This window comes from Perissodus microlepis, chromosome 6, assembly GCF_051167445.1.
Source record: "Perissodus microlepis isolate ML-2025 ecotype Zambia chromosome 6, ASM5116744v1, whole genome shotgun sequence".
NCBI lineage: Eukaryota > Metazoa > Chordata > Actinopteri > Cichliformes > Cichlidae > Perissodus > Perissodus microlepis.
In genome coordinates, this window is record NC_140466.1 from 22,351,804 (window position 1) to 22,377,216 (window position 25,413).

At 43.4% G+C, this 25,413-nt stretch overlaps 1 protein-coding gene across 1 annotated transcript; it reads left to right on the forward strand.

Moving 5' to 3' along the window:
• The first annotated feature begins 681 nt into the window (after window positions 1-681).
• Window positions 682-25,172, forward strand: mxd4 (MAX dimerization protein 4). Its single transcript, XM_084931503.1, has 6 exons — window positions 682-908; window positions 1,559-1,658; window positions 4,951-4,980; window positions 17,903-18,017; window positions 20,119-20,281; window positions 20,703-25,172. Exons 1-6 carry the CDS (start codon window positions 845-847, stop codon window positions 20,861-20,863), a joined length of 633 nt encoding a protein of 210 aa, XP_084787629.1. The 5' UTR covers window positions 682-844; the 3' UTR covers window positions 20,864-25,172.
• Window positions 25,173-25,413: the final 241 nt, after the last annotated feature.

A 25,413-nucleotide genomic window follows, 5' to 3' on the forward strand; every position in this document is an offset into this window, starting at 1 on the left:
ACTTGGACTGGACAAAACCAGAGACTTTTTTTAAACCTCAAGGTGGATGCTTTGCTTTTTTAAAACTGCTTTGTAAAAACGAGTTGAGAGAATTTCAAAGGAACTATCTTTATTTTCCTCAAAATACCAGACAAGAAAGGTAGTTCATCTCATATCTTTTGCACCAGTAAAGCCTGCATACTTTCTGCAGACTCATAAAAGACTTTCACAATGACTTGGGCAGGAAATGAACACGAATACTGAAAAATTTTCTCATGTCACACACGCATACGTGAAATTGCTGACGTATATTTAAAGGAAGACAAAAAAATAGACCTTGTTGACTAACAGACCGGAGGGGGCAGTTTACGCTAAAGTCCAAGACCAAAAGCATACTTTTTGAGAAGTCATTAAATTTGGCAACCAAAACAACATCCCAAGTTCAACCGTAGCACACGCCCAAGACTTCCTTCCAGCCAATCAGAGGGCTATTTTTCCGCGTCAACCCTATCATGTACGGAGAAGGCGGACGGCTCAGGCTTGTTGCTAGGGCATGTCCCTGCTCGCTTTAACTCCGCTCAGCCAATAGCGTCGGATCTTATAGTTTCCGCCGAATTATTGGTTGAGACGAATGCCAAACGTTTGCCTATACGGTTTTCCTATTGGCCAGCGGTTCCATCAGTCATTTCAGTGAGTTTTAGTTAGCTGCTGTTGATATGTAGTTTGGAGTCACCAAAGACTCAGAAGTGAACGTAGCCGCGCATACATACCGCTCTGAAACATTTTTTAACGTTTTCATTCCATTCATTTTATGACTTTATGACTAAGTAGTTTCTATTTTTTTAAATAACGAGACAACAACAAGATGGAGCTTAATTCCTTGTTAATTCTGCTGGAGGCTGCAGAGTACTTGGAAAGAAGAGACAGAGGTATTTCAAGCTAAACAGACAAGTTGTCAGCATTTCTAAGCCAGTAATTATGTCGTGAATGGGGATTGGGACGGCAGCTAACTTCATTTTTTTAAAATAATTTGTTACGTTTTGACGTGCACTGCCATAGTGCAGGTATGATGTCACTTTACAGACAATGGGACGTAGACCAGGCGATGGGTGCAAGCTGCACTCTGGGAGTCTGTGTGCTAGACAGTGATAGGTGTAAATGTTTAATTTATAGTGTGTCATTTTTTATAAAATATGTTAGTATCATTTCCGAATGTGTGTTGTTACAATCGAGTGTTTTTCCTTTGGATTTGGATGTAAGAAAATGAGTAAACAAGCCTGACATTGAAAATATAGGACAGAAATCGTTAAGCAGCGGTGGCTATATCATAATATAGACCTCGGTGCTAAAAAAGAAAGAAAAAAGACTGCACTTTAATCGATCTTATTAATGATTTATTACGTGTTGTTCCTCTTTAATTGAGTCCCCGGTTGATATTTCACGTCTCAACTATTTCTCCAAAATGACTCACTGTCATCTATTATTATTATGATGATTGTAATTGTTTTTGTTTATTTGCTTTGCCGTCCTTGCAGACCAAGCTTAAATGTAACACTCATTTTGCTTTCTGTGTTTACAGAAGCAGAGCACGGGTATGCCTCGGTTTTACCGTACAGCGCCGAGTTTTCCAGAAAGAAAACGAAAGCCTCGCCAATTTCCAAAAAAACTCAGAATAATAGGTAAATATAATCCTTTCTCCCTTCCCCCCAGCTTTCTTTCTGACTTCATGCCAGCTTATAAAAACACACACTCACTCTCTCTCTCTCACACACACACGCTGTCTCACTCTCCTGTCTGCTGCCTGGGCTGGGCTCTCTGTTTTGGGCTCTCCAGTAAACAGTGCCACGCGTACACTGTCAAGCCTGCTGCTCTCACTGTTCTGTTTCACTCACACCTATCTCTGAGAGGAGAGAAAACACCGCATACGCCCGTAACCTTTCGTTTCTGCACCTTGTCTCACACAGTTGCATCCAACCTCTGGAACTGTGTGAGGCTTTTAAACAAATGTGTGTATGTGTTTGTCTTTTTTATGTGGTTGTTGCGTTTAAGCTTTCGTGCTTCTGATGGAAGTAAATTGATATTTGGAAAGGAAGGGGAACCTCAGCCCAGCACACCCAGAGTTCATTACTGGTGTTGTCTGGAGGATTGAGTTGCTCCCACCGAGTTTAACCCCTTTATTGTGCAGCTGTGTAAGAAGTTAAAGCGAAATATATTACATAAGTGCACGGCATAGCTTTCAGTTTCGGTTTGTCTGCTTCTTCTTCTCAGACCAGTGCCATTGGAAGATTAAAGGTCATTTAAAAACAATCATGGCAATTAATGTGTGGCTGTGTAATGTGTGACCTATGAAGTTAAAACACCCGTTCAGGCTTATGTTTGCTTTCTAAAAGCGAAAAAAAAAAAACCCTTCCAAACTTTCAACTAAAAGTAGGCCATGTGACAAAGAAAAGCAGGAAATCCTCACATTTCAGAGGCTGGATCCATTTAGTGTTCGGCTTTTTTTTTTTCATCCCCACCAGGCATGGAAAAACTTGCTTTCTAGGCTATATGCAAATTTGGTTGCCCTTCTGTCTCATTTACAGTAAACAGGCTATTGTTGAAATTATTGTGTCAATCTAGTTCCATTCCTTAGAAGATTAACACATTACGATGATTTAATAAAATGAAAGATAAAAAAAGAAGGGAAAAAAAGCATTGGCTAATAATAGTTTAGGGAAGCAAAGTGTGGAAATGGCTCGGCAGTGAGTCTGATGGTTACGACAGTGCACGTAGATGTACGCTAGAAAGTAGTGTCATTACAAAGGGTGACACAGAGCATCGGAATCAGCAAATAAGGTGGCGATTGCTGATGCCAGTTGCTGTTTTTTGTCCTCCGTGTCACGCCAGTTTTGTGTCAGGTGACTGCTGAAAAGATAGCTCTGTAGATAAACCTCTTAAGATGAAGAGCGAAAAGGCTTCAAATAATTGCAGATGATAGTTAATAATATTTTGATTTAACTGGCACAGAAATGAATAAAACAGCATTAAATAAACAAAATACCAAAAGTGTTTTTGCACGCATTTCTGACATGAGTATCAGACTTTTAGTGTGGCTGTTTACAACGTGTGGGTGTTCTGATATGAAAGTGATACTTGCACTCGTTTGGCAGAAATGTGAAAGCAGCACCTTCCACATTCCTCTAATCCACAAGTTAACGTGCATTGTATTTTGTGTACACCCATGTGATCGAGTGAAGGGGTGTGGTGTGGATGTGGCAGGTGGGTGCGGCGCCTGAATAAGGCGGGCATCTACGCAAGCATCTATGACAAACACCAGACCACTCGCTGGGCTTCATGCAGCCAGGCCTGCGTTTCCATACTTTTTTCTCGTGACAGAGCTTGGGGCACATCCCCCACCCCCGTTACGCCGTTTCCCTTTTTACACTCGCCCTCAGCTTCTTTTTTTTTTTTTCTTTAAGTGTGGACAGGAGCTGATGCAGGCTACTAGTTATAAAATCAGAACAAAGCAGTAATGTTTAATGTCACATCTGCAACCTAACACGGATAATGCGTGTTAAAGCGTTTACTTAAAGGCTGTTATTACCCTGCTTCATCGCTCTGTCACACCATATGTGAAAATTTAGGTCAGCTGACTTTGTTTTCCTCCTCTAATTCCTTGATTTGAATGTAGGAAAACTTTTTGAGTCCTCCCAGCTTGCCTTTTGGCCATTTGTAGCTCATAAAAATGTGATAAAAGGCTTATTTTAAATGCCTCTGATTGTTAGAGGATGATTTTATGACATGTAAAAGTCCTCCTCATGCCATCCTGAGGTTTTACATAACATGTAAAGGTGTGGGTTAACTTGCTGTAGTTACAGGTCTGTGAACATTCTCTTCCTCGGAATGATTTCCTGGTCGTGCCCTGTGCTTTGACTGGGACATTTCCCTGATTTGTGCAGGTTTGAATAGCACAGCTTCCTCCACGATGGCTCTTTGTCGGCTTCTAAGATCAGCCGCCCAACATCCTGTGTTGTCTTTCGGGATGATTTTGTGCAGACGCCACATTATAGCAGTCGCACGGTCAGCTGTAACCCGTTTTGGTGCGCAGGACGGCGTTGTGTCACACAGCTGTGGGAACCAGTGCTTCGCGAATACAAGGGCGCCTCAAACAGTGGAAAATCTGAAAAGGCTTGTTGTCAGTCTGTCCCTTTTGTTGTTGCTGTTTTTGTTTTTATTGCCGTGGTATCCATGACGGTCTCATGAACAGAGGGCCTGTTTCAGATGGACCGCAGTGCCCTCGCCGCTTCTGGCTGCGTGTCATAATAGGGGTTCTCCTCGGAATAGCCCACACACTGATGAATTCTGTGGCGTCCGGGCCTCCAGACGTCTGAGAGTGTTTTCATCCCGTGTCCACGCTGAGCAGCAGCGGCGGGGGTGGTGGTGCGTGGATGCTGTTTGCATATGTGTAGAGGGGGGCAGGCAGGCTGTGTCACAGATACAGCTCTCTCTCTCAGGGCCATTTTTGCCCTCGTGTGCGTGCTCTCTGACAGATGTCCCACAGAAATTGGAAAAGATTTTAGAAGTCGTTTATCATACATTGCCCAGTCTTTGCATGTCTGTGCCCTTGATCCACCTGACTGGTATCCATAGACAACAAATTTGTCCTGTTTTAAGCATTAAAATACTGCATTTATTTCTTATAGTACAGCAGCATTCAAATTCTTAAGGCCTACAGCCACCGGAAGGCAGAAGAGCAAGAACATAGAGACGAATCTAGGCTTCTCTTTGATCTCTTGACACACATTTTTCTGATTGTTTCTCAGATCTGTTACTTAACATATTTGCCCAAATTGCTTTCATCTGCCTTGCTCTCTGATCAAAACGTGTACTAACTGAGCCTCTCACTATTATACTGAATCTGATGTCATGTCAGATGATTTTTTTGTAGTATTTTGGCATTTCCTGCCCTGACAGTCATCTTTGTCGTTTCAGATCATCGCACAATGAGCTGGAGAAACACAGGTAAGATGACATCTGACCCCCCTCGACCTTGCCCGTGTTTGATTGTGTGTTGAGTGTGTGTGTCTTTTAGTTCCTGACATAGGTAGTAATTGAAGAGCTTCATGGGGGCTTTCAGATATTTTCTCCAAATCAGAAACACTAGTACGACAGATCAGATCAGAGGTCGTCTTCAAAGAGCCAAAGATTTAATCTGTTAATTCTTGTGCCTGAAAAACAGATAATAAGCTGATTTCAAAGAGCACCTTCACACTGTCTCCGTTTCACGGATGAAACTCGTGTCCTTGTAAGGAAGAATCTTGGGTTATAATCCTGCCCAGACTGACACTTTGAAAAGAAAAGCAGTAAATCTGGACTTCACCTATCATTCAGCACTGAAATTGGGCTTTTTCTCCTTCCTGGAGGCACAGAATCGCAGCTCATGGTTTGCTTGTGTGTGTGGGGTTTGTGTTTTTTTACTTCACAGCTTTAGAGTTTCTTGTCAGGAAGCAAACGTCTCTTTGATATCAAAAAGGCCTTGCTGCTTCAGAGTAGATTCTTTAAAAATTGCCTTGCAGACAGGAATAAGAAAACAGCTGATGTGACTATCAGCATGTGAGCAGTGGCTGAAAAGGGTTTGTGAGTGTTTGCGTGTGTGAGCGAGCATGACACATGCTGTCACCCACGATAAAGGCCAGTCACATGGCCGGGAGTGAGTAATGGATGTGCGTGGCAGAGGGAAAAACAAGCCGGGACATATTCCTCCCTCACCTGCGAGGCACAGTTGCTGCAGGTGTTGAGACACAGGAGTTACCTCATGTCCGACGATGGGTGTGGCTGGTTACCAAGCGCCTGTGACGTCCAGTCAAACTGACAAAAGTGGGTGCCGGTAAAGGGTTTACTCACTTCCTTTGTCATCACCGCAGCCACGAGTTTCTGAAAAAGCGGCGTTTTCATGACAGACATGTCACTGATTCCATGATGGAAGGAAAAGAAGAAGAAGCCCTTTGAAGAATAAAGTTGCGTTCAAACACGCCGTCACATTGCATCATCACCTGTGACAAGCGAGGAGTTATTCTGTATAATTTCATGCCTTGTGTTTTTTCCTGTTTTTGCATTCACCATGCCCGTTTGTGTGGAAACATCTCCACCCTCTTATTTGAAATGACAGGGCTGCATGGTCACGAGGTTTTGCCACGTGGTCCACCCTGAGTCAAACCCCCGTCTGAAAGCGTGGCCACAAATTACATGGTCAGCCACTATACAGGTGTTAACAAGGCTCAGACTCTGCCGAATGGCACAGCCATGTCTGTTGTACTAGCGACCGTCGTGTGACTAATATGCAACATTGAAACTACTAATAGTTTTTTATAACTGACAAAAAAAGAGACTTCTGAGCTTCTAAAATGAGGCAATTTTTGCTCATTTTCTTTTTAAAGCTAATGGCGGCACAAAATGAGCAACTTGAAGAATGTTTTCCTCAAACTTGTAAACGGACATTTGCGTATGACTATCAAGAATCTGGCATGCCACTTGACCACATTATCAATCGTGATCAGGCTTTTGTTGCAGTCACACGGAAAGTCTATATCTGATAACCAGTAGCTATCATCCAATGAAGATTTAGCTTTTTACATTGTTCATGTGCAAGTTTAATTTTGAATTTTTAAGACTTCCTCTTCCACACCGACAGATGGACGAAGACGCCTTATCCTAGATATATGAAGCCTTGAATATTCAGCTGCTGGCCTCAGAGTCAGATTACCTAGTATATGAAACTGACGAGCTTCTCACATTTGATTTGTAGCTTAAAAATATAAAGAGAAGAGCTTTAACAGACATGCTCAACAAAAGAATTTTTAACTTCTGATTCATAAGAAAACCAAAAGTCTTTAGGTGTCCTGTTCAACCAGTTTAATGAATGTATGACCAGTTCAGGGGTATCTGCTTAAAGCATCAGCCCTGTTTGATCTGCAGTATCGCTTCAGAAATCTGTACCTCCCACACGCCCTTGGACGCTACTCCAGGGAGGTGGCTGCTGTTTGAGCCCTGACTCACTGTCTTTGTTTCTTCGTGTGTTGTGTTTTTGTTTCCCCCCGCTGCTGCACAGAGCAATCCTTGTACTATACATTCACGAGGTAGATAAGGTGGCGGATGAAGGTCTCCTTAGAGGCCGAAAGGCATCGCATGTAATAGTACCAAAATCACGTTTTCTTGCATGAGAATGTCCTCTAACCAGATTTTATTAAATAAGGGAACACTTTAGTATGCAGTTTTTAACTTTGAGCAATTGACAAAAAAATATGAAATTATTTTGTTTCATTAACAAAAGATGTTAAAATAAAGGAGATAAAACTGGAAAATGTTGATTGAAATTGGGAAAGACCTGATGTCAAACAAACTGGTGAATTGCACCAGATTTCATGCCTTCTTATTTCATTGCAGCCCATAAACTGGTGTGCAGTGTACTGTCTGTTTGGAAGGAGGTTTTCATCTTTTAAGATTTTTTTTGTTTGGTTATTACTTTTTTATTGTTTTTTATTTATTTATTGATTACTTTAAAATAATTTTTTAGAACTGTTTGTCAACAAAGATACCAAACTTTCCACATGCGGCCAAGACAGAAACGGTGTGGCTAATCGATACATTTGCTGAATAATCAGCTAAATGATTAATCAACTATTCATTGCTGCTGTTATATGAAGCTGATTAAGTTGGAACTTTTTGGCTCTCTGGGTACTGTTCGCTGACCTCGTGCGTGCTAGGTGTCTCTGGCAGCCGCTCCGGAGACACCCTGCATATATTTGTGTCCCATTATCAAAGTCAGTCAGCTGCTTGGTGGATGTGGAGTCCCACAGAGTCGGCTGTCCTGACACTTATCTGCTGCAGCCTGATTTTTAGCTGTGACAGCTCTCTATAGACCATCTCTTGAATGACTGTGCTGCTTTTTGTTTTTTTTTCCTTCCCTCGTCAGACCTGCAGAGCATCAGCTCGTAGTCTATGTGAAACTTAAGTGCAGTGTGTTTGTTCTCCACGAGCATTGCTTCCTTCCCATTTCTGACTTTAACCGCTTTTGATCACGCTCATGACAGCTCAAGTTTCCTTTTCAAGCAACGCCAAGAAATTACGAAACTAGATGTTTTACTTTCCCACATATCACCTGTTTACAGGAAGCCCAAGTCCAGTCTGCGTAATCTAAGCTGTCTGGTATATTTGCCATGCCTGCCTCGATTGAAAAAGAAAAGAGAAATATTTAGAGTTCTATTTTTATCCCCACCCATTTTGGCTCTCAGGTGCTCTTGGTTTCAGTTTTTCGAGATCGTAGCGAAGCTCACGAGTTTGCAGGCTGAGTTCGACAAACAGTATCCTCTTACACTACGCTCTGTATCACACTGCAGACAATGTGCAGCAACTGTGGAGCACCCATTGAACTCGGCTTTAAATTTACATGCACTTCATGGACACGGGAGCAAGCCCCCCATTTGTCATGGTCTAGTCTTCTCTCTAATTAAATTTACTCTCCATGTTTCTTCTACTCCCAGCTGTGAATGAATCACTTTTTTTTGGCAGTGAGCAGCTCCTTTTTTCCTCGAGTGAAGCGCACTTATGTGTGTCTATGCCGGCCGGGCAGCACCTCTTTGAGTTACGGCAGCGTGCAGGTGGGAGGGATGCCCATCCACGGCCCTGTTACTTCACCTCCTTGACATCTTTTCTTTGCCCCACCCCCACTTTCCAGAGTCCACATCTGTCTTTTCTGTTATCTATCTTTTTTTTCCTCTTCCTTCTCCTTATTCTCGCTCTCCTTTTCGGCCCTACTAAAAGCCCCTGAGTCAGCAGAAACTTGAGGCAGCGAGGAAGAGAAGGAGGGGCAGGGCTCTCTTCCTTCTCACTCTTTTTTTTCTTAGTGACAAAACTCATCTGTTCCCATTTCTCCTGTTTTGAGGTATAAATCTTTGTCGTGTCTTCGATTTTATACCTAAGTTTATCCTGTAAATGTGCAACGCTGCTTTTAAGGGCTGCTGTATATCCTGCTTGTTCTGCTTATTTTTTATTTTGAAGTTAAATGTCATGTTTGCCTCTCAGGGGCTGCTACATAATTAAAGTTTGGAAAGTTTTCATTTTTTTCCTTCCAGTTTTGGTTTTGATGTGACGTCCTCACATGTGACGGCATGTGCACTTTAGTTCCCTGCTGTCACAATGCCAGTTAAATTCCCCTCTTTGTTGGCATCATGGAGGAATCATTGTAGTTAATGATGTCTTGTACGCAGTCTAATTACAGAACTTGTAGAGCAAGGATGTTGTTATTTGTCATGAGATTGAATCAGCCAGTGCCGAAAGAGTCAACTACATATAGTCGACTATATGGATAACTACGTTTTTCTTTTATTATCTGGAATAGTTTAAAGGCCGGAAATTATTTTTCCATTATTGTAGTTGATGGTTTTGATTCTAACATTGCGTAAAAAATTCAAGGTGACATTTTTAAAGTGACATAAAACTGAAAAGTGTAAAAAAAAACACACACACAAAAAAACTGTCTGCAGACGAAACAGAACAATCTGGGTTGAGTTAAAGATGCAGTGGGACTAAAAATAAAATCTAGACAAGCAAAGACTGGAGGGAGAAAAGAGGCTTAGTTTGAACTTTGACAGGCCTCATCCTGCAGTTCTCTCGCTGATCTAATGGTGCGCTCCATTTGAAGTGGGAAATCAGAAATCACGACTTCCAAGTTGGAATTGTTAACTGGGAAAGTCAGAAAAGCCCCACTAATGACATCACAATACAAGATGTCGACAGAGCATGTAAACAGTAGTAAAAATGTAAACTGTCTGCAAGTGTCACAAACGCACTGTTAAGTGTTTGTGACACACTCAAAGAAGCATGCACTGAGCAGTGACGTGGCTCTGTCCACCAACGTGCTACAGCTGTGTTTTTAAAAAAACAGGGATTGCATTATGTCGCTTGAGATGCATGAATGGCTCTACTTTCTGTATGAGCAAAAACAAATCCAGTTTTTCCTCGCTTTTCCGACCGCTACTACGAATGCTGGAACGCAATCAACTTGGGAGTTACGCCACTCCCAGCTTCAACAGTCAGCTTAGAGGTAAAGGAATACACAACTGCTGGGGACTACTCCTCAGACGTATGTGTGTACGCTAAAAATAAGTCAGTGGCAACATTTGACTTTTTAGAGCCTAAACAAGGCGTAGGAGGTCTAGTTCTGTCTTGGATTAAAAATTCCATAATGGATTTTTGTCTAATGGCACTAAAATCATGTTGGATGACTCAACTTAAAAAAATCTTATATATCTGTCAACTTACAATCAAAATGTAACAAACGTAGTCCTTATTAGTTTGCGTCATTACCTGGAAGAACATAGCTAAAGAGAGTAAAGTTTGGCTTAGCTGATGCTTTCTCCTAATACATGTGGCCATGTTGGTGTGTAAAAGAAAAGGTTTGTCCAAACGTGTGTGTGTGTGTGTGTGTGTGTGTGTGTGTGTGTGTGTGTGTGTGTGTTTACTTATCTAGGCATGGGACAGTCTGGGTTTGTAGCTGAGCTGTGTGTGACTAAAGGGTAACAAACAGGCCACAGCTGGACGTCAGCAGCAGTGCTCCCATGTGGAATTTCTCCACCCTGAGGTCACCCAGCTTTAAGAAGTTCATCATTTCGCTCGGGTCAAACCCGGTTTTTTGTAAAGCCCGTGGACGATCTGCTCTGGCGGGTGGGTGAGGCGCGGGGGGTATTTTTACACGTAATGCAAATATTTCAGGCCGCCGCAGACCTACATTTACAAAAGAATGTTCTCGTTCCAGCTCAGGTGTTACTGCGTTCTCCGCAGTAAACTCGGCTCGTTGGCACAAAACAGTCGGTGCTCATAAAAAAACAGCAGTGTAGGATGCACTTTAACAAGGTGTGTGAATAGCTTTGGGGTTTCCAGGATAGGAAAAAGAGAGCAATTAAAGAAAGACGCAACTAGAGACAGAAGCGCGATGACTGAACCATTCATGGTTCGGCCACGGCTGAGGAGGAGGTGGAGAAGGAGGAGACAAAGACATTCTTGAGTGTTGCTGAAGGGAGGAACTCGAGGCAGTGTAGGACGTGGCTTTTATGTGTGTCAGCCAGGCACCCTGAAATTCAGGTCAGCGGAGCATACACACATACACTGGAATGCAGAGTTAAATAAGAGAGGCGGCTTAGGGGGAAAGTTTGAAGATGGATGGAAGGTGGGGTCACAGAACTAGCAGGCCGAGTATTACTAGAATGTCTGCTGTCTGCTTTTTTGGCACAAGTGAGCCCCAAGTGAATGTTTGTATGATTATGCACTGATAGGCAAGATTACAGCTGCAGGCATTCTGGTTTTGCACTTTTGTCCAGCAGTAGTTTTAAACCTTTTGGTAAGCGAGCTCTAAATCAGCTACTTGGAGAAACAACGTAAAAGTGGAAGGTAGTGGAAATCTCTTCTTTCCTCTTTTCCTGACCCCTCTGGATTTTTTCGTAGGCAGGCCCAGACCTTCATGCAGGACCCCACCCCACTGCTCTAAAACCCTCCTTCAGATGTAAACAACTCCAACTTTTACAGTCAACATGGAGCCAGGAATCCTCTCTCATGCCACTAGATTCCTGCATGTTAATCATTGACAAGGACCATTATAAAACCAGAGCGCCCCATGTCAGGGGAACGTGTTTATGGTGCTTGCTGAACTTGTCTCTGCTAGTCTGTCCCAAGATTTGCGAGATGTACTTTTCATGGCACGCAGGGAAAGGCAATTAATGTCCAGGTCTGTCATCTGACGTTGGCATTGAAATGGGATGTGCAGAGAAAAAACCTTCCTCTATTTTTAAGCCCCCGCCATCTCTGTTTCGCTCGCACGCTCTCCCCTTTAAAATCTGTTTGACATCTGTTTCTCTGTTAACACCGCAGTAAGCTGGCTGTGCTGAGAAAGGGATTTTGTAATGATCCTCGCTCGCACAGGGGGGATTGTTTGAGTACACGAAAACAATCAAATGAATCTAATTACTTGGCATTCCCAAGCATGCCCCGTGGAAATTCCAGTTTGTTTTGTGGAAATTGTACTACAGTGAGTGAGCAACACACTGCTTCTACTCTTTCCTGTTGTTTAATCACCAGAAAAGCATGCTGAGCTTTTCCTTTAGAGTAATTCACCGATAAGTGAAGTAACCTCCCTCTGCCTGCTTTGCTGCAATCGTGTGTGTGTGTGTTCAGGTTTCTGTTTGCTCCTCGCGTGTGAAAGCAGAGTCATGTGAGAGCGAGCTCCATGTTCCTGCCGTCAGGAGAATGTGTTTATGGGGGACTTGTATCCGTCTGTCTCACCTTACAGAGTTGTCACTGCACACAGTGGGCGTGTGGGTGTGGCGTCCCCGATGACAGAAAACAAACACAACTCGTCCCAGACGACTGACATTTCATATGAGCGAGATAAAGACTTCTTGTGTCTCCCTGCGCCTCGGTGCGTGCCTTTCTTCTCACTGGCGTGGGCAGCGTGGTGAACCACTCTGTCAGTTTCACATGAGCGTGTCTTATTTTTCTGCCGTCTTGTTTTCCGTGAGATCGCTGTTAAATGGGAACGCTTACGGGGCAGGCCTGCAGGGTCACAGTGAGACTAATAAAGGGCCGCTGAAAGGCTGGGTGTGTTTTGTGTTTCTGTCGGCAGGCCACTGGGCAGGGTCTCAACTTCCCTGCTCTCTCACTCCTGAAGATATATTCAGCCTGATATAAACCTGTAGCAGAAATTGCCATGTTTATAGCTAACAACAAAAAATAGTTTTGGTTTCTATGGCTGCATGGATGGTAACTGTACAGGTAGTACATTTTTTATGCAATAAAAGGGGGCGTGGTCACTTTCAATGTCAAGTTTATGGTGACTAGACTGTTCATGCTTGGCTGCAAATTCGCTCTCTGAGGTGCAACCTGTCGACCGTGTTTATGGTGCTGTTTTCTGACTAATAACAAGCTCTGCTGTGGTTAATTGTACTTACTACCGGGTTTCAGAGTCTGTGTGATACTTAGCACTTCTGGATCTGGGGGAAAAAAACACAAACAACCAAAAGGTTAAAAGTGGCTTTAAAATGTGACTTGAATGTATGACATCACGGTGCCTGTGTCCATCTTTTATATGCAGTCTATGGTTATATCATATAATCAAACAAGCAGTCAGAGAGTCACATGGGTTTAAAGCAAACCTTCAGGTTAAAGAAACTTATTTAAAAACAAATGTAATCACATGATAACCCAAACTAACTACTGCAGGTTATTTGGAGGTAAAACCTGAAGTGGACAAGTACAAAATATCAGTAAGAAGTCCACAAGCATGTGCATGTACAGCTATGGTAAAATACATGGTCTTAACCTTGTTTTTTAAGCTTTGCTGTAAGAATAACGAATAAAACTATAAGAATAACAATTCCTCAAGAACACAGTTTTTGTATCCTCTCATATGCGTCTTGAGATTGAATGACTGCAGTTCTGTGCCTGCTTAAAGCTGAGCTGATCAGAAACTCTTCTTCATCTTGATGTCTTGTGGGCTCAGCTCAAAAGGAAAATAAACGAACAGGCATAGTTGTTGCATTTTCTGCTTCTGGGTACTGGGGCAGCTCTAGCAGTGAGAGCTAGCATTGTATCATGGCTTCTGATGACCTTTGACCTCTGTTTAGTAGGCCTGGCCCTGTGCCAGACAATCCACTCAGCCCTGTGCATATGGGTGGAGGAATGTGCTGGGCTGCAGTGAGCTCATTAAACAGTACAGTGAGCGAGGGGTGAAGGTCTGTTGTTTGCACTAGCTCGCCTTCTCAGGCCCTTTGTGTGCCGATGGAGCCTCCTGAGGGACGCTGTGTCCACCAGGAAAGTGTGTGTGTGCGAAAACACTGCACAAATGGTCACTGCAACCTTTTTCCTCTGGTGCACAATACATCAATACCCCTAACGTGCACACCCAGCCTGCCGCAGATGCACTTGAGCTGGAAAACAAGATATATTGTTTTCCTTCCAAGGCCCAGAGTGTGAGGAGGTCTGTGAGAATGGCCTGATCTGTACCCGACAACCTTGAAGCGCAAGTCAGCGGTTTGGCTTGTTCCAGTTTCAGCAGTGTGCAGCTTTCTGAGCAAAAGTTCCTTTTTTTTTCACCTCCCCGGCTTAGTCTGTGCTTTGTTTTGGCACTGAGCTGCTGATGGAGAAAAAAGATGGAGGGGGAGGGAAGGCCAGAGATCAGACACAATCATCCCGTGGTGGCAGCACATGAGAACAGTCAGGTGGTGATTTCTGGGCAGAAAACAAGTTGATCAAACAGATTCACTATTAAATCCTCAACTGCAGGAAAGAGTATGGGGCAGTCTGATTTAGCATTTTTAGCAGTTTTTATTTGCAAACTTTTATAAGCAAACAAACAAAAAGAGACCTCTTGCAAATATTGATATTGTTGTATAACGAAGCTCCAATCCTTTCAAACAAAATCTGCCTCAACCCCAAATCAAAGGCTATCCTATTTTCAAACCAGACAAATTGGAAAATTTGCAGTGATTCACAACCATGTGGCCCGGTGGTGGGGGCAGTCTGCTTCCCATCATTAACATAGCATATGCGTTCACCTCGTGCAATGCTTTGCACAGCGGTTTTAGGCATTCTGATAAACACTGCGTGACCGGGGCTTTTTTAAGTAATAACAAACCTGTGTGAGAGCCCCGCTCCGAATCGGCTGTGTGCTCCTGAAGAAAAATTTCTCGTGGCAGGAGAACCCCTGCTGCTGCTGCTAATGCGAGGGAGCTTTCAGGGACACACGTGCCAGGTTTAATTCTCTTAATTATATGCAGCTAATCGTGTGTTGACAGAGATGTTGTTTTTACACGGTGGAAGTGCCTGATTCTTCTCGGCCAGGGCGGAGTGCACACTTTTGTTACTGTAAGGTTAACTAGTGGGGATGGTGTGGGAAAAGCTAGGTGTTTCCCCTCATTTTAACCTTTGTGTAATGCTAGGCTAACCATATGCTGGTTTCACCTTCATAGTTAGTATTCGGATATCAGAGCAGTATCAGTCTTCTCATCTGAAATAGTGAACAAGTGGGTTTTTGTTCACCAGTTTCATGAACTGAAGATCTGCTAAGATAAGTTTTTTTCTTTAACCACAGAGATCACATTTGAGAAGAATTTGACTTTTTCACAGGGGGGCGACGACGAACTTTTTACACCAGACACCGGTCTCCACCAGTCATTGCATATGAATGCAGAAAAAATAAAAACCAAAGCTTCTTAAAGACTGACTCGTTATTGCTTGATAGCAGGTGTGGACTGAACCAAGATCGACTCAAATTATGAAAGCACAACCTTTGTAAGCCAGAGAGCTTCTGGAAACAAATATTTTGTCTCTGGCCTGCAAATTCTTCTTACTCATTTTTAGCTATTAAAGTTGGGTATATATTAAAAGTGTTCTGACACTTGGATGGCAAAAGGGGGAGGGGCCTCCTTCAGGTTTTCTAAACCTGTCCAGTGGGCTATATTTGAGTCTTTCCCGAGCCGATTCTGTCCCCCAGGATGAAGGCAACTAAACCGGCATAGCAAAGCGAAAAAATGTTACATGTAAGACCCTTTCCAAGAAGCTTTTAGCCCACATATTTGGCGAATCAGCCAACCCTAGCAAAATAATATTTTCATTTTGGTCCTGGCAGCATTTCACTTTATTTTTTTTATCTTTTTTGCAGCTGCAGAAAACATGGGTGTGGTCTTCTCCCTTTGGTGGCGAGTTTGTGCGTTTAACTCTTTGCTCATTTGTTTCTTATGTGGTCAAAGGGCACCAGGGCACACTTCTCTCTTCTGCGTGGCAGGTAAAATATGAGGCCAGGATACATGAAGGGCCTGAGGTGAATAACATTGGTGAAAAAACACGGGAAAAGAGTTTTCTTGAGGTGGGTAGTCGGGCAGAGTATTCAGGGAAACGCCTTGTTTTTGTTTTTTGTTTTTCGCTATGAGAGAGCAGTGGGGACAGGGTGAGGTGCAAGATGGTTGCCCATTGGCTCAAGTTACCCTTTGGATGATGCGTATGGAGCGCTGCCTAGTGCAGCTGAGCACACTGCACTGAAAGGGTCCTTTTTTCAAACCAGAGAGAAAGTCATCCACATACTCGGACCCCGCTGCAGAACTCCTGCTCCTCCCTGCCTGCTTCCCCTGGCTGTAGACCAAGCGCTTCATGTGGCTCGAATGGGGTAAGCTGGAGGTGGCCCCCACCCCTGTCCTCAGAAGACACTTGTTTTCCAGTGGGATGAGGGTGTGTTAGTGTTGGCAGGGTGGAGCAGAGAGTTGAAGGGGTTCAGCGGATGGGGGGGTTAGGCGGACTTGCCTCCTGGGAGAGGAGGTAATAAAAGACTGAGAGCACTTTCACATGACCCTTTCACACACCTACGTGCACCTGTAGAGAGATGACACGTTGTTTATTAAAGCCATATCTTTCTGTTTTTAAGATTATTTTCTTAATAATTGTGCAATCAAATCCCTCTGGTCGAGGTCTAAGTGAAACAGACGTGGCTACTGAGATGGTCTCATTTTGCATAAAAATGAAGGTGACGCCCTTCCTGAAAAAGAGCTAGGGGGAACAAAAACACATTGTGTGTAAAGATTGTGTATGATTGCACACTAACCGTGGACTCAAAGAGAGCCTCATTTCTCTGATTAGGTTTATCTAAGCTGCGGCAATGGCTGGTGGAGACCTTGTGTTGTTGGAGTTTGTTTACCATATAGTCAGAGTTCCTCAAAGGAACAGGAGAAAGGCAGTAGTGGCGGTGGTGGTGGAGGGAAGGCTAGCTCAGAAGAATGAAACAGTTCATGGACTAGCTTGACTAATGGAGGATTCAAAGGCCTTTTTGAACAAGTCTGAATGGAGCAAAGTCAGAGAGGGGATCTTGCTGATAGGATCTTCTCTTAAATAACATACAGTATCCATAAAAAATTTAACTCTGTCTTCACTGTCTCTCATATAAACATCCAAATGACGCTGTTTACTCGAGGATCCAGGGCAGGGTTGTTGGCCTGCAGGGCTTTGGCAGGGATGCAGGGTTCACAGTTTCGCTCTGCGACCTTATCACAGCTGCCATTTTGATTGGTGACTAATTTTTTTCTCTTCTTTTGCACGTTTTCTCGGTTTTAGCGTACGGTGGGTTTGCCATTTTGCGCACACGAGGTTTGGAAAATGTCGGTCAGACAGCTGTGCTGGAAAGTATGGGGACTACTATACTATGCACAGTGATATTTAGGTCAGCGTGTAGCACACTGGCACTCTGCCCATACGCTAGTGAGTGTGTGCACATGTGTTCAGAAAATTGTGAGCAGGTTTGGGGAATGAATAATCACCTCATAAATGAAAAGCGCATACATGAAAATCCCAAAAGTGTGTGTGTGTGTCACATGTTAGCTTACAAGAAGAAGATGCATAAACCGTGGCTGGATTTCTAACAATCTAATCATTAACACAGTATATCTCACTATTTTTATTATAATATTTGCAGTTGCTCGTGAACTCTTGATTAGTTCACTAATCTCTGTTTGACGTAGCTCGTCTCAGATCATTACGCACAGCAGTGACAGTAAATGTAAGACTCTCTGTGTCAATTTTGCACAAGTACAGCACAGCCTGCGCTTTGTTGTGGATGAGGAGCTTTGAACATGACTAACCACAGATCCTCTGAACCCCTCAACCCTTTGAAAATGTCTCACGGTCAAGCCCAGAGTCAAAGTGAAACCAAGCGTGCAAAAGAGCGTCAGGCCACGATCGTGCAACATTCGCTCGCTCGTTATCGAGCACGAGAGCAGGACATATAAAAAGGAAAAAGGAAAAATCGGTGTGTGCTTCTCATGCAGATAAGCCCTGTTTGTGGAGGTTCTTTCTCACTTTCTGCCGGTGGATGTGTGCTGACTCACTTCTGTGTTTGCTTGTGTGCTTGCAGACGTGCCAAACTACGGCTCTACTTGGAGCAGTTGAAGAAGCTGGTGCCTTTGGGTCCAGACAGCACGAGACACACCACTCTGAGCTTGCTAAAAAGGGCCAAGATGCACATCAAGGTACTAAAATGCACAAACCTTATGAATCGTTCAAGTGTTCACGTGGCACATCGCATGTTGGATTTAAGCGACGCATGCATTTTAATGTTTTCACCAAGCATTTATCTGATGGAGTGTTAGGGCCACTTTAAGAAAAATATGTCGTTCTTTTTAAGATTATAGTCAAAAAGTGGAGATTGAAGTTGTCGTTTCCAGTCAAACAAACTGCCTGTAAAATGCCTTGTGTACATGAGTTAGTGAAACAACATCAAACATCAGCTGTCTTATTGTGTGTTGTGACACAGCATATCCCCTCCGTACCGCACGAGGGTGTAACCATCGGCATCCTCTCATCTGTCCATTGTTAGCTATTTCATTTTGCATGAATCCGACCAGCTCTTTGAAAGTTTTTGGGTTTTTTTTCTTTCTGACCAGAAGCAGCTTTCTGCACCATCTGTTCAACATTCTTATATTTGTCACCACACTGTGTTTAAGTGCCAAAAGAGAAATCATTTCCTTGTTACTAAAACTGATTCAAGTGTAATTTCATTAACTCACAAGGCATTTTGTAGAGGGTACTCTTAAAATAACACAATGCGGCCCTAATACTCTTTCGCAGTATGATGACTGAATTTTTTTCCTTATATTTTATTTTCTGAATAAACTATTGACACTCCTCTGTGGGGAGGACCCCCCTGGAGGGGCACCAAGCCACTGTGCATGGGTGTGAACACCCAGGAGAAGAAAAATTAAATTAAAAATTAGATCCAAGTGAGAGAACTTAACTTTTTTTTTTTTTTTTTTGCTTTTGAAAATGGGGTCATACCAGAAGAAGCATGAGAACCTCTAGACTAAGCAAACAGAGTAATCTAAAAAACTTCTCTGTACCAGCTTCATGCTCTACTTCTCCTGTTTCCTCTAAGTAATTTTTTTCTGCACTTTAAGTGTGTCGTTGTTCTCTAATCTTTCAATCAGGATGGATCGGTGCTCAATGAAAATAAAAATCAAACAAAAAAGAAGAAGAAAAAAAAACCCTTAACACAGAGCCTTCAAAGTGAAGTATGTGAGAGACTTTGTGGCTGGTGTTTAGATTGTGTATTTAATATTTGGCTTGGCCAACTTTTCCTCCATGGTTCATCAAACTGTTTCACTTCACAGACATCAAGTGACGTGCTAAAAAATGCTCTGCAGCAGCAACTAGTGAGCGGAGCTTAAAAAAAGTAGCAGCAGTGCTTCTACCCGTGCTGTAGAAGACCAACCATAAGTAGACTTTAGGACACGCCGCACTGATCTTGCTGTTTACAAGCAGCAACAGTGTGGTTGGTGGAAAATCCAGACGTAGCGAGTTTTAACCCTTCGTTTCCTGTTTACTAAGCATGTCCTCTCTGCTCAGACGACCTGCGCTAATTCTCGGCATTGCGACCGTTTCTTCTTGTGCGAGTTCGCTTTGATTCACCACCGAAAACCTTCATATACAAATAAGGGCACAAAAAAAAAAAATCGAACCCCACTCTGAGTCAAAATTTGACTTTGAGTTCAAGTTTATTTTTAGTTTCAAACCCGTGAACCTCACACAGTCATTTGGCTACTTCCCCAATAAAATGTTGAAATTCAAGGTCGTGTTGTAACTTTGACAGAGATCTGATTTTAAGCAGATAGAAGATAAATCTGGTTTCATTTGTTTTGTTAACTTGATGAGATCAAAAACAAGAACTAATATTCATGTTTCAGCTAAAGTAATACTTCACCCTGCAGCAGTGATACAATAGGAAAATACTGTGGTCGTCACAGTAGGAAGAAGTGTTGTCTTTTGCTGCAGAGGAAGCTTTTTTGGTCTGGATTGTGGGTTTAACCATGTGTATTATGTGGTGTGCAGTAAAGAGAAGACAATTACTAGAACCCTGCACGGGCATGGACTGAGGTTGCAGATGAAAAAAAAATCCATGTCTGCAGAACAGACACCTTTAAACCAGTCTTAAGTATGCTAAGGAAGAAAATATGTATACTAGAGGTCTTCACTTCAGTTGCATACTTTAAAGGCAGAGCAAAAACGGGGAGGTGGTCCAATCCGGTGAGCATGGTCGTTAATTTTTCGGCATTTTTGTGTGTGCTTTGTGTGCAGAAGCTGGAAGAGCAGGACAGGAAGGCTTTAAATGTGAAGGAGCAGCTTCAGAGAGAGCACCGCTACCTCAAACGCCGCCTGGAGCAGCTCTCCGTGTCCGGATCTGTGGAGCGCATTCGCACCGATAGCATGGGCTCCACCATCTCCACCGACTCAGAGCAAGGTAGGCTGTCCTTAAAGAGCCAATCACACCTTTCTGGATTGCACATAGACATGGATTGCGCGCCGTATTATTAGAGTACACTGTAAACGCTCTCTCCATGAGCCGGTTCTTTGTGTCTCAGATGTCTCTGTAGTGCTTAGTTTGAACTGTTGAGGTATGTTTGATATTCCTGAACGAGGTAACACACATGCAGTTGTTTGTCAATGTAAGGGATTATCTGCTGGGGCACAATGATCTGGCTGTTTGTGCGGAGGTAATGGCTGCCTAAATCCGGGTTTAATCTCCAGGCACAGCGGGCTTCCTAATAAATATGCCCACGTACTGGTTGTGTGGAAATAAACAGTTTCTTCTCTCTTGATCTGTTTCTAGCAACACTAAAACCCCCCAAAACATTGTGTATTTTTTTCCTTCTTGTGTACAGAGGTGGACATCGAGGGCATGGAGTTCACGCCCGTCGAGGCAGACAGCGTGGACAGCATCAGCGACGGCGAGGAGGAGGACCAGTACAGCCTCCAGAGCAGCTCCAGTGACAACAGCTACACGGGCACACATTCCCACAGACTGCAGCCACACCACTGTTAGACCCATGGCGGACATCCATCTGTCGACCAGCTTCCTCACCCATCCACGCTTCCCTCACCTCATCCCCCTCCCTCCCACTCTCCCCCTTTTGTGTTTGCCTACGCCGCCCACTACCTACACCACCTACACAAGACCACGATGGCAGTACCCCCGAGCCTATTCTGTCCACATTTAAGACTTCCTGACTTTTCCTCCCTTCTCTGACCACTGATCCTACCTCACCCTACTGTATCCTGCCTGACCCCGCCCCCTCCTTAAACACCTGCCCTTTTTACCACCCAAACAGCGCAGAGCAGAGCTTGTCGTTTTTAATCTGGGTTCTGTGGTCAGGTGCGCAGCTTTGACCTGTTAATTGGTTCGAGAAAAGTAAAAGGAGAGAGTTATTATCAGGTGGCAGTAATACCACACACAGTTTGTGATATAACAGATGAAGCAGTTTGGTTTGTTCTGCAGTATATGCAACATTGGGAACCTCGGTAGTCATTTTCATCATACAGATTCTTCCCTTTTACACAACAGGATTGTGCAGGAGGTGTCCTGTCCTTTCCTTGAAACATCTGATTGGTGAAAAATGACGAAACCTTAGAGTTTCTCATTTGGAGGCGGTGGCAGGATGTGCTCAAACCGCTGCCACCGCCCGAGCGTACCCAGTATGGGAAGCATTTTGCTTCACTTTTCGTGCGCATCGAACAAACAAAGCACGACTCTGATACCTTCACAGTCACTGTGCATATGCGAGAAGTTTATCCACCACATCGAACTCTCCACAAAACGGTGAATTAAGCTAGCTCTTAAATGTCCAAACTTCTTACTGACTCAACTGACATGCTGAAAATGTGTCCACAGACCACCTGAGAAGGTTCGAGAGCTGCAGCAGAGCAGGAAGAATGTAAATAGATGTACAGATACTGTAGAAACCCTCGTGTCTCCCCTCTGGTTGGGTTGCCTAACCACTACTCCACACTACTGACCACTACACTATACCACCCTATGGTGTGGATGGACTACTATGTCAAACAATGAGAAAAAAAAAGGAGTTTCCTCAAAACTAAAACTCTACTCCTTACATTTGACTCAAATCTTGTTTCCTTCTCAGTAGCTAATTGATGTAGCAATAAATACATGAGGCGGGTGCTTCCTCTGAGTGTTTAATCGATTCTGGCAGACCATGAGGTTCTATGGGAGACTTTTTTTTTTCTATTTTTCTTTTTTTATTTCTAGATGGGGATTTGTCGCTCACCATTAACAGACCTGCATCTCCTTCACTAACGGATGCTTCTCTGTGAGCGCGTCACCATCTACCCAGATCTCGCATTTCTCTGCAGCTCTTGTCGCCTTCTCGGTCAGAAGTCGGTGGTATTTTAAATATTTGTTTAAATCGATTAACAAGTCAAAGCTGTAAACACCCGGGAGGGGAGGGAGGGCAAGCTTGTAGTGATTTGTTCATTTTAGAGGCACTCGTTTTTATCTAACCTAGCAAACTAATCACTTTCCTTATCCCCTCGGCTGATCTGTGGCTTATTTGCGAAGCTTCTGGCACGGCTGAACACGGATGTAGGTGAACCTTGCTCTCTAACCCGTCTGTAACTTATGCACATTAGTCACTGTTGACGAACGAGGCGCTTCTGTCGCTCTCTGACCGTTTAATAATCCTTTGCCCCGGTCTCTGGCAGTCCTTTAGAGCTTGGCACTTTAAAAAGAAAAAGAAAAAAAAAAACACAGACACAAAAAGGGGCAGGCCACTGAGACGGATCTGACCCCACCCAAAAAAACAAAAAAGAACTACAAAAGACTCGAACGAAAAAGAAAAATACTTGCATACAGAATCTACTCGTCACTGAAAGTGAGTTTAGCCAGTGTAGTCTATATTTCTTGTATTAAATTTTGTATTATATTTTCCTAAATGTTCTCTTGTAATGAAAAGACAAAAAAGAGTGAGTATATCTATCTTATCTATATATAAAAAAAAAATATATATATATAAATATATATAAAAATATGAGTGACAGCCAGACAGACAGGAGGCCAGGCTTGATGAAGGGAGAGTGGGAGCAGGGGAGCTGATAGACTGGCCCCTCTCCCTTTGGGTGACTCTCCTGCTGTCATTCTGTGCCTTGGTGAGCCTTCGACCTCCCTCATCCTCCTCCTCCTCTTTGGCCCTTACTCAGGTCACGCTCCCCCCTGTCCTCTCCCCCTCTCGCTTGCATCCCCCCCTCCTCCTCCTCTGGCGGGGCCTTTTTTTAATTTCAACGTGAGACACTTCCATGCGTGAGGGCCGCGTGAAGAGAGAAGACCTCATAAACGAGTAAAAACTATCCCCCCACCTCCCCCTTTATCTCAGTTCCTACTGAAGCCGCTGTTGTACTACACCCTGTCCAGGCACTCCTCCGCCCTCTCGATGCCCGCCCATCTGCCAGTGCCGCCTCTGTCATGGAGATAAAAAACAAACACACACACACACTGGTGAACTCCCATGGCAGCTTCCAGTCGCCCCGAATGGTCACCAAAGGGGTTAAAAACTTCTGGGCTTGAAGCGTGTTTATCTTTATTTTGATTTTTTTGTCATTTTATTATTGTTGTATGTTGACTTGTTTGTTCGGTGGGAGCCACTGGGAGAGGAGCGATAAAAAAACAGAATAATCCAATCAATGGCAGCTTAACGGTGTTATCCTCCGAGCTCCCGGTGGTGCGTCCCAAACAAAGTGTTACCCATCGATCAGGGGACCTCTTGAGACACAGCAATATTACCATCTTGTGCTTTCTGAGGGAGGGTGGGGCGGGCGGGGCGCAGGGTTTTTAAAGACAAGCAGGTGGTTTTTGCTCTTGACTCTGTGGTGCATTGTTTTTTGTTTTTGTTTTTTTTTTTTGGTGACCAACTCTTATATATATTTTTAAATTTTTACCTCCTATCTGCACTCTCTCCATATTCTGCAGGAGGGGAAAAAAGTAACTATAGATGAGGAAGAAACAGCTGTTTGTTTTGGGGTTTTTTTAATCATCGAGTTTACATTCATGTCAAAGACTTTGTACATGACTGTTTGTAGCAAAAATGTCCTTTTTTCAGTTTGTCAGTCAAATGAACAACTGAGTAAACCATTACTAAATGGCATATTCTCTCGCACAGAACCTCCCACAGCGATAATTGACATAAAAAGAAGCAGAAGACAAAAAGAGGGAGGGAGCGGGACGATGAGGCGGTGAGAAGGGGGGGGGATAGATATGAGATTAGAGATTTTAAAAACACATACATATATTTTCACTCAGTGTAGTGTATGAGCAGCTGATTGGACATGCAGACATTTTGCTTGAATGTTGGATGGATCGTGTTTATGGGAAAATCTTTTAATGATGTGCCTTGGGGGGTGGGAGGGTTCTTTAAAGAGATTGTACCACTTAATGAACACTGTTGAATCAGTTGCCCTTACTTTAAAAAAAAAAAACGAAGTTCCCCATCTTGTTCCGCTTCCCTTCTCGTGACAGAAGAAGCAAACGGTTAACGGCAAGACACAGAGACACAGAGGAGAGTGGGGTGGTGCTGGGGTGGGAATGTTCATCAACATCAAAGTGGGATTTTATTTTAAAAAACAAAACAAAGTCATAACAAGTACACAAGAAAAGATTTGATGTTATTGCTTTCATGCTGCTGTTGCACAGAGATTTCTAAGAGCACAAAAGTTTGTTTTTTGGGTGGGTGTCGGCAGGCGGAGAAGAAAGAGGGTGGTGGACATGACGGAGTACGGGGGGCGTCTGCAGCTCACGTGCACACAGATGAAGTGAGAAACACGTCTTTCTGTCCCTTAGCCTGCTGCTGCTTTAAAGGTGCTTCTACAAACCCACAGAATGACTTCCATGAAATCTTATTCCTGCCAAATAAAGAGTCACTTTTGAATCTTTTTAATGATTAATACGATAGCTTTAACTACCTGTAGGCTTTAGGTCAGCTTCCTGCTTTCTGCACTTCAGCCTTTTATTTTGTATTTTCTCCTTAATTGTTTTGTCCTACAACAACGTTATGGTTCCTTTTTTTCTTTGTACCCACATAGAAGCTAGAGGCTGAACTGGCTTGGATTTAGTTGAGGGGAAGATGAGGGGGTTTGTTTGGGGTGAGGAGGGGGAGTTCTGTGCCAGAGACCTGTGAATATGTTCCTTTTAAGCAGATGTGTAATTCAGAAGATGTATAAGTTCCTTTTTTTTTTTGTGCGTGTGAGCGTGCGTACACGAGTACCTGGTGCTGGCTATGCTTTAGCAAACACTTTAAGGTATTGTGTATTCTCTCATTGTAATATAATTAAAATGTTTTATACATAAAGCCGTGTGTGCTGGTGTCATCAGTGCTTTTTGGGGGAAGGTAGCAGATTAAAAACTGACGACCTACAGCTGAACAAAGCTGAAAGAAAATGTAGGTAAAGACGTTGAAATGTTTCGGGGTTTCCTGTTTGGTTTACGCAGCTGTGAAACTGGAATATTGGGGGGGGGGGGGTGTTTAAAGTTCAGAGTTCATCTTTTGCCAGCGTGACAGCGAAGAGACATTGGGTGACGGCGTCAACAAA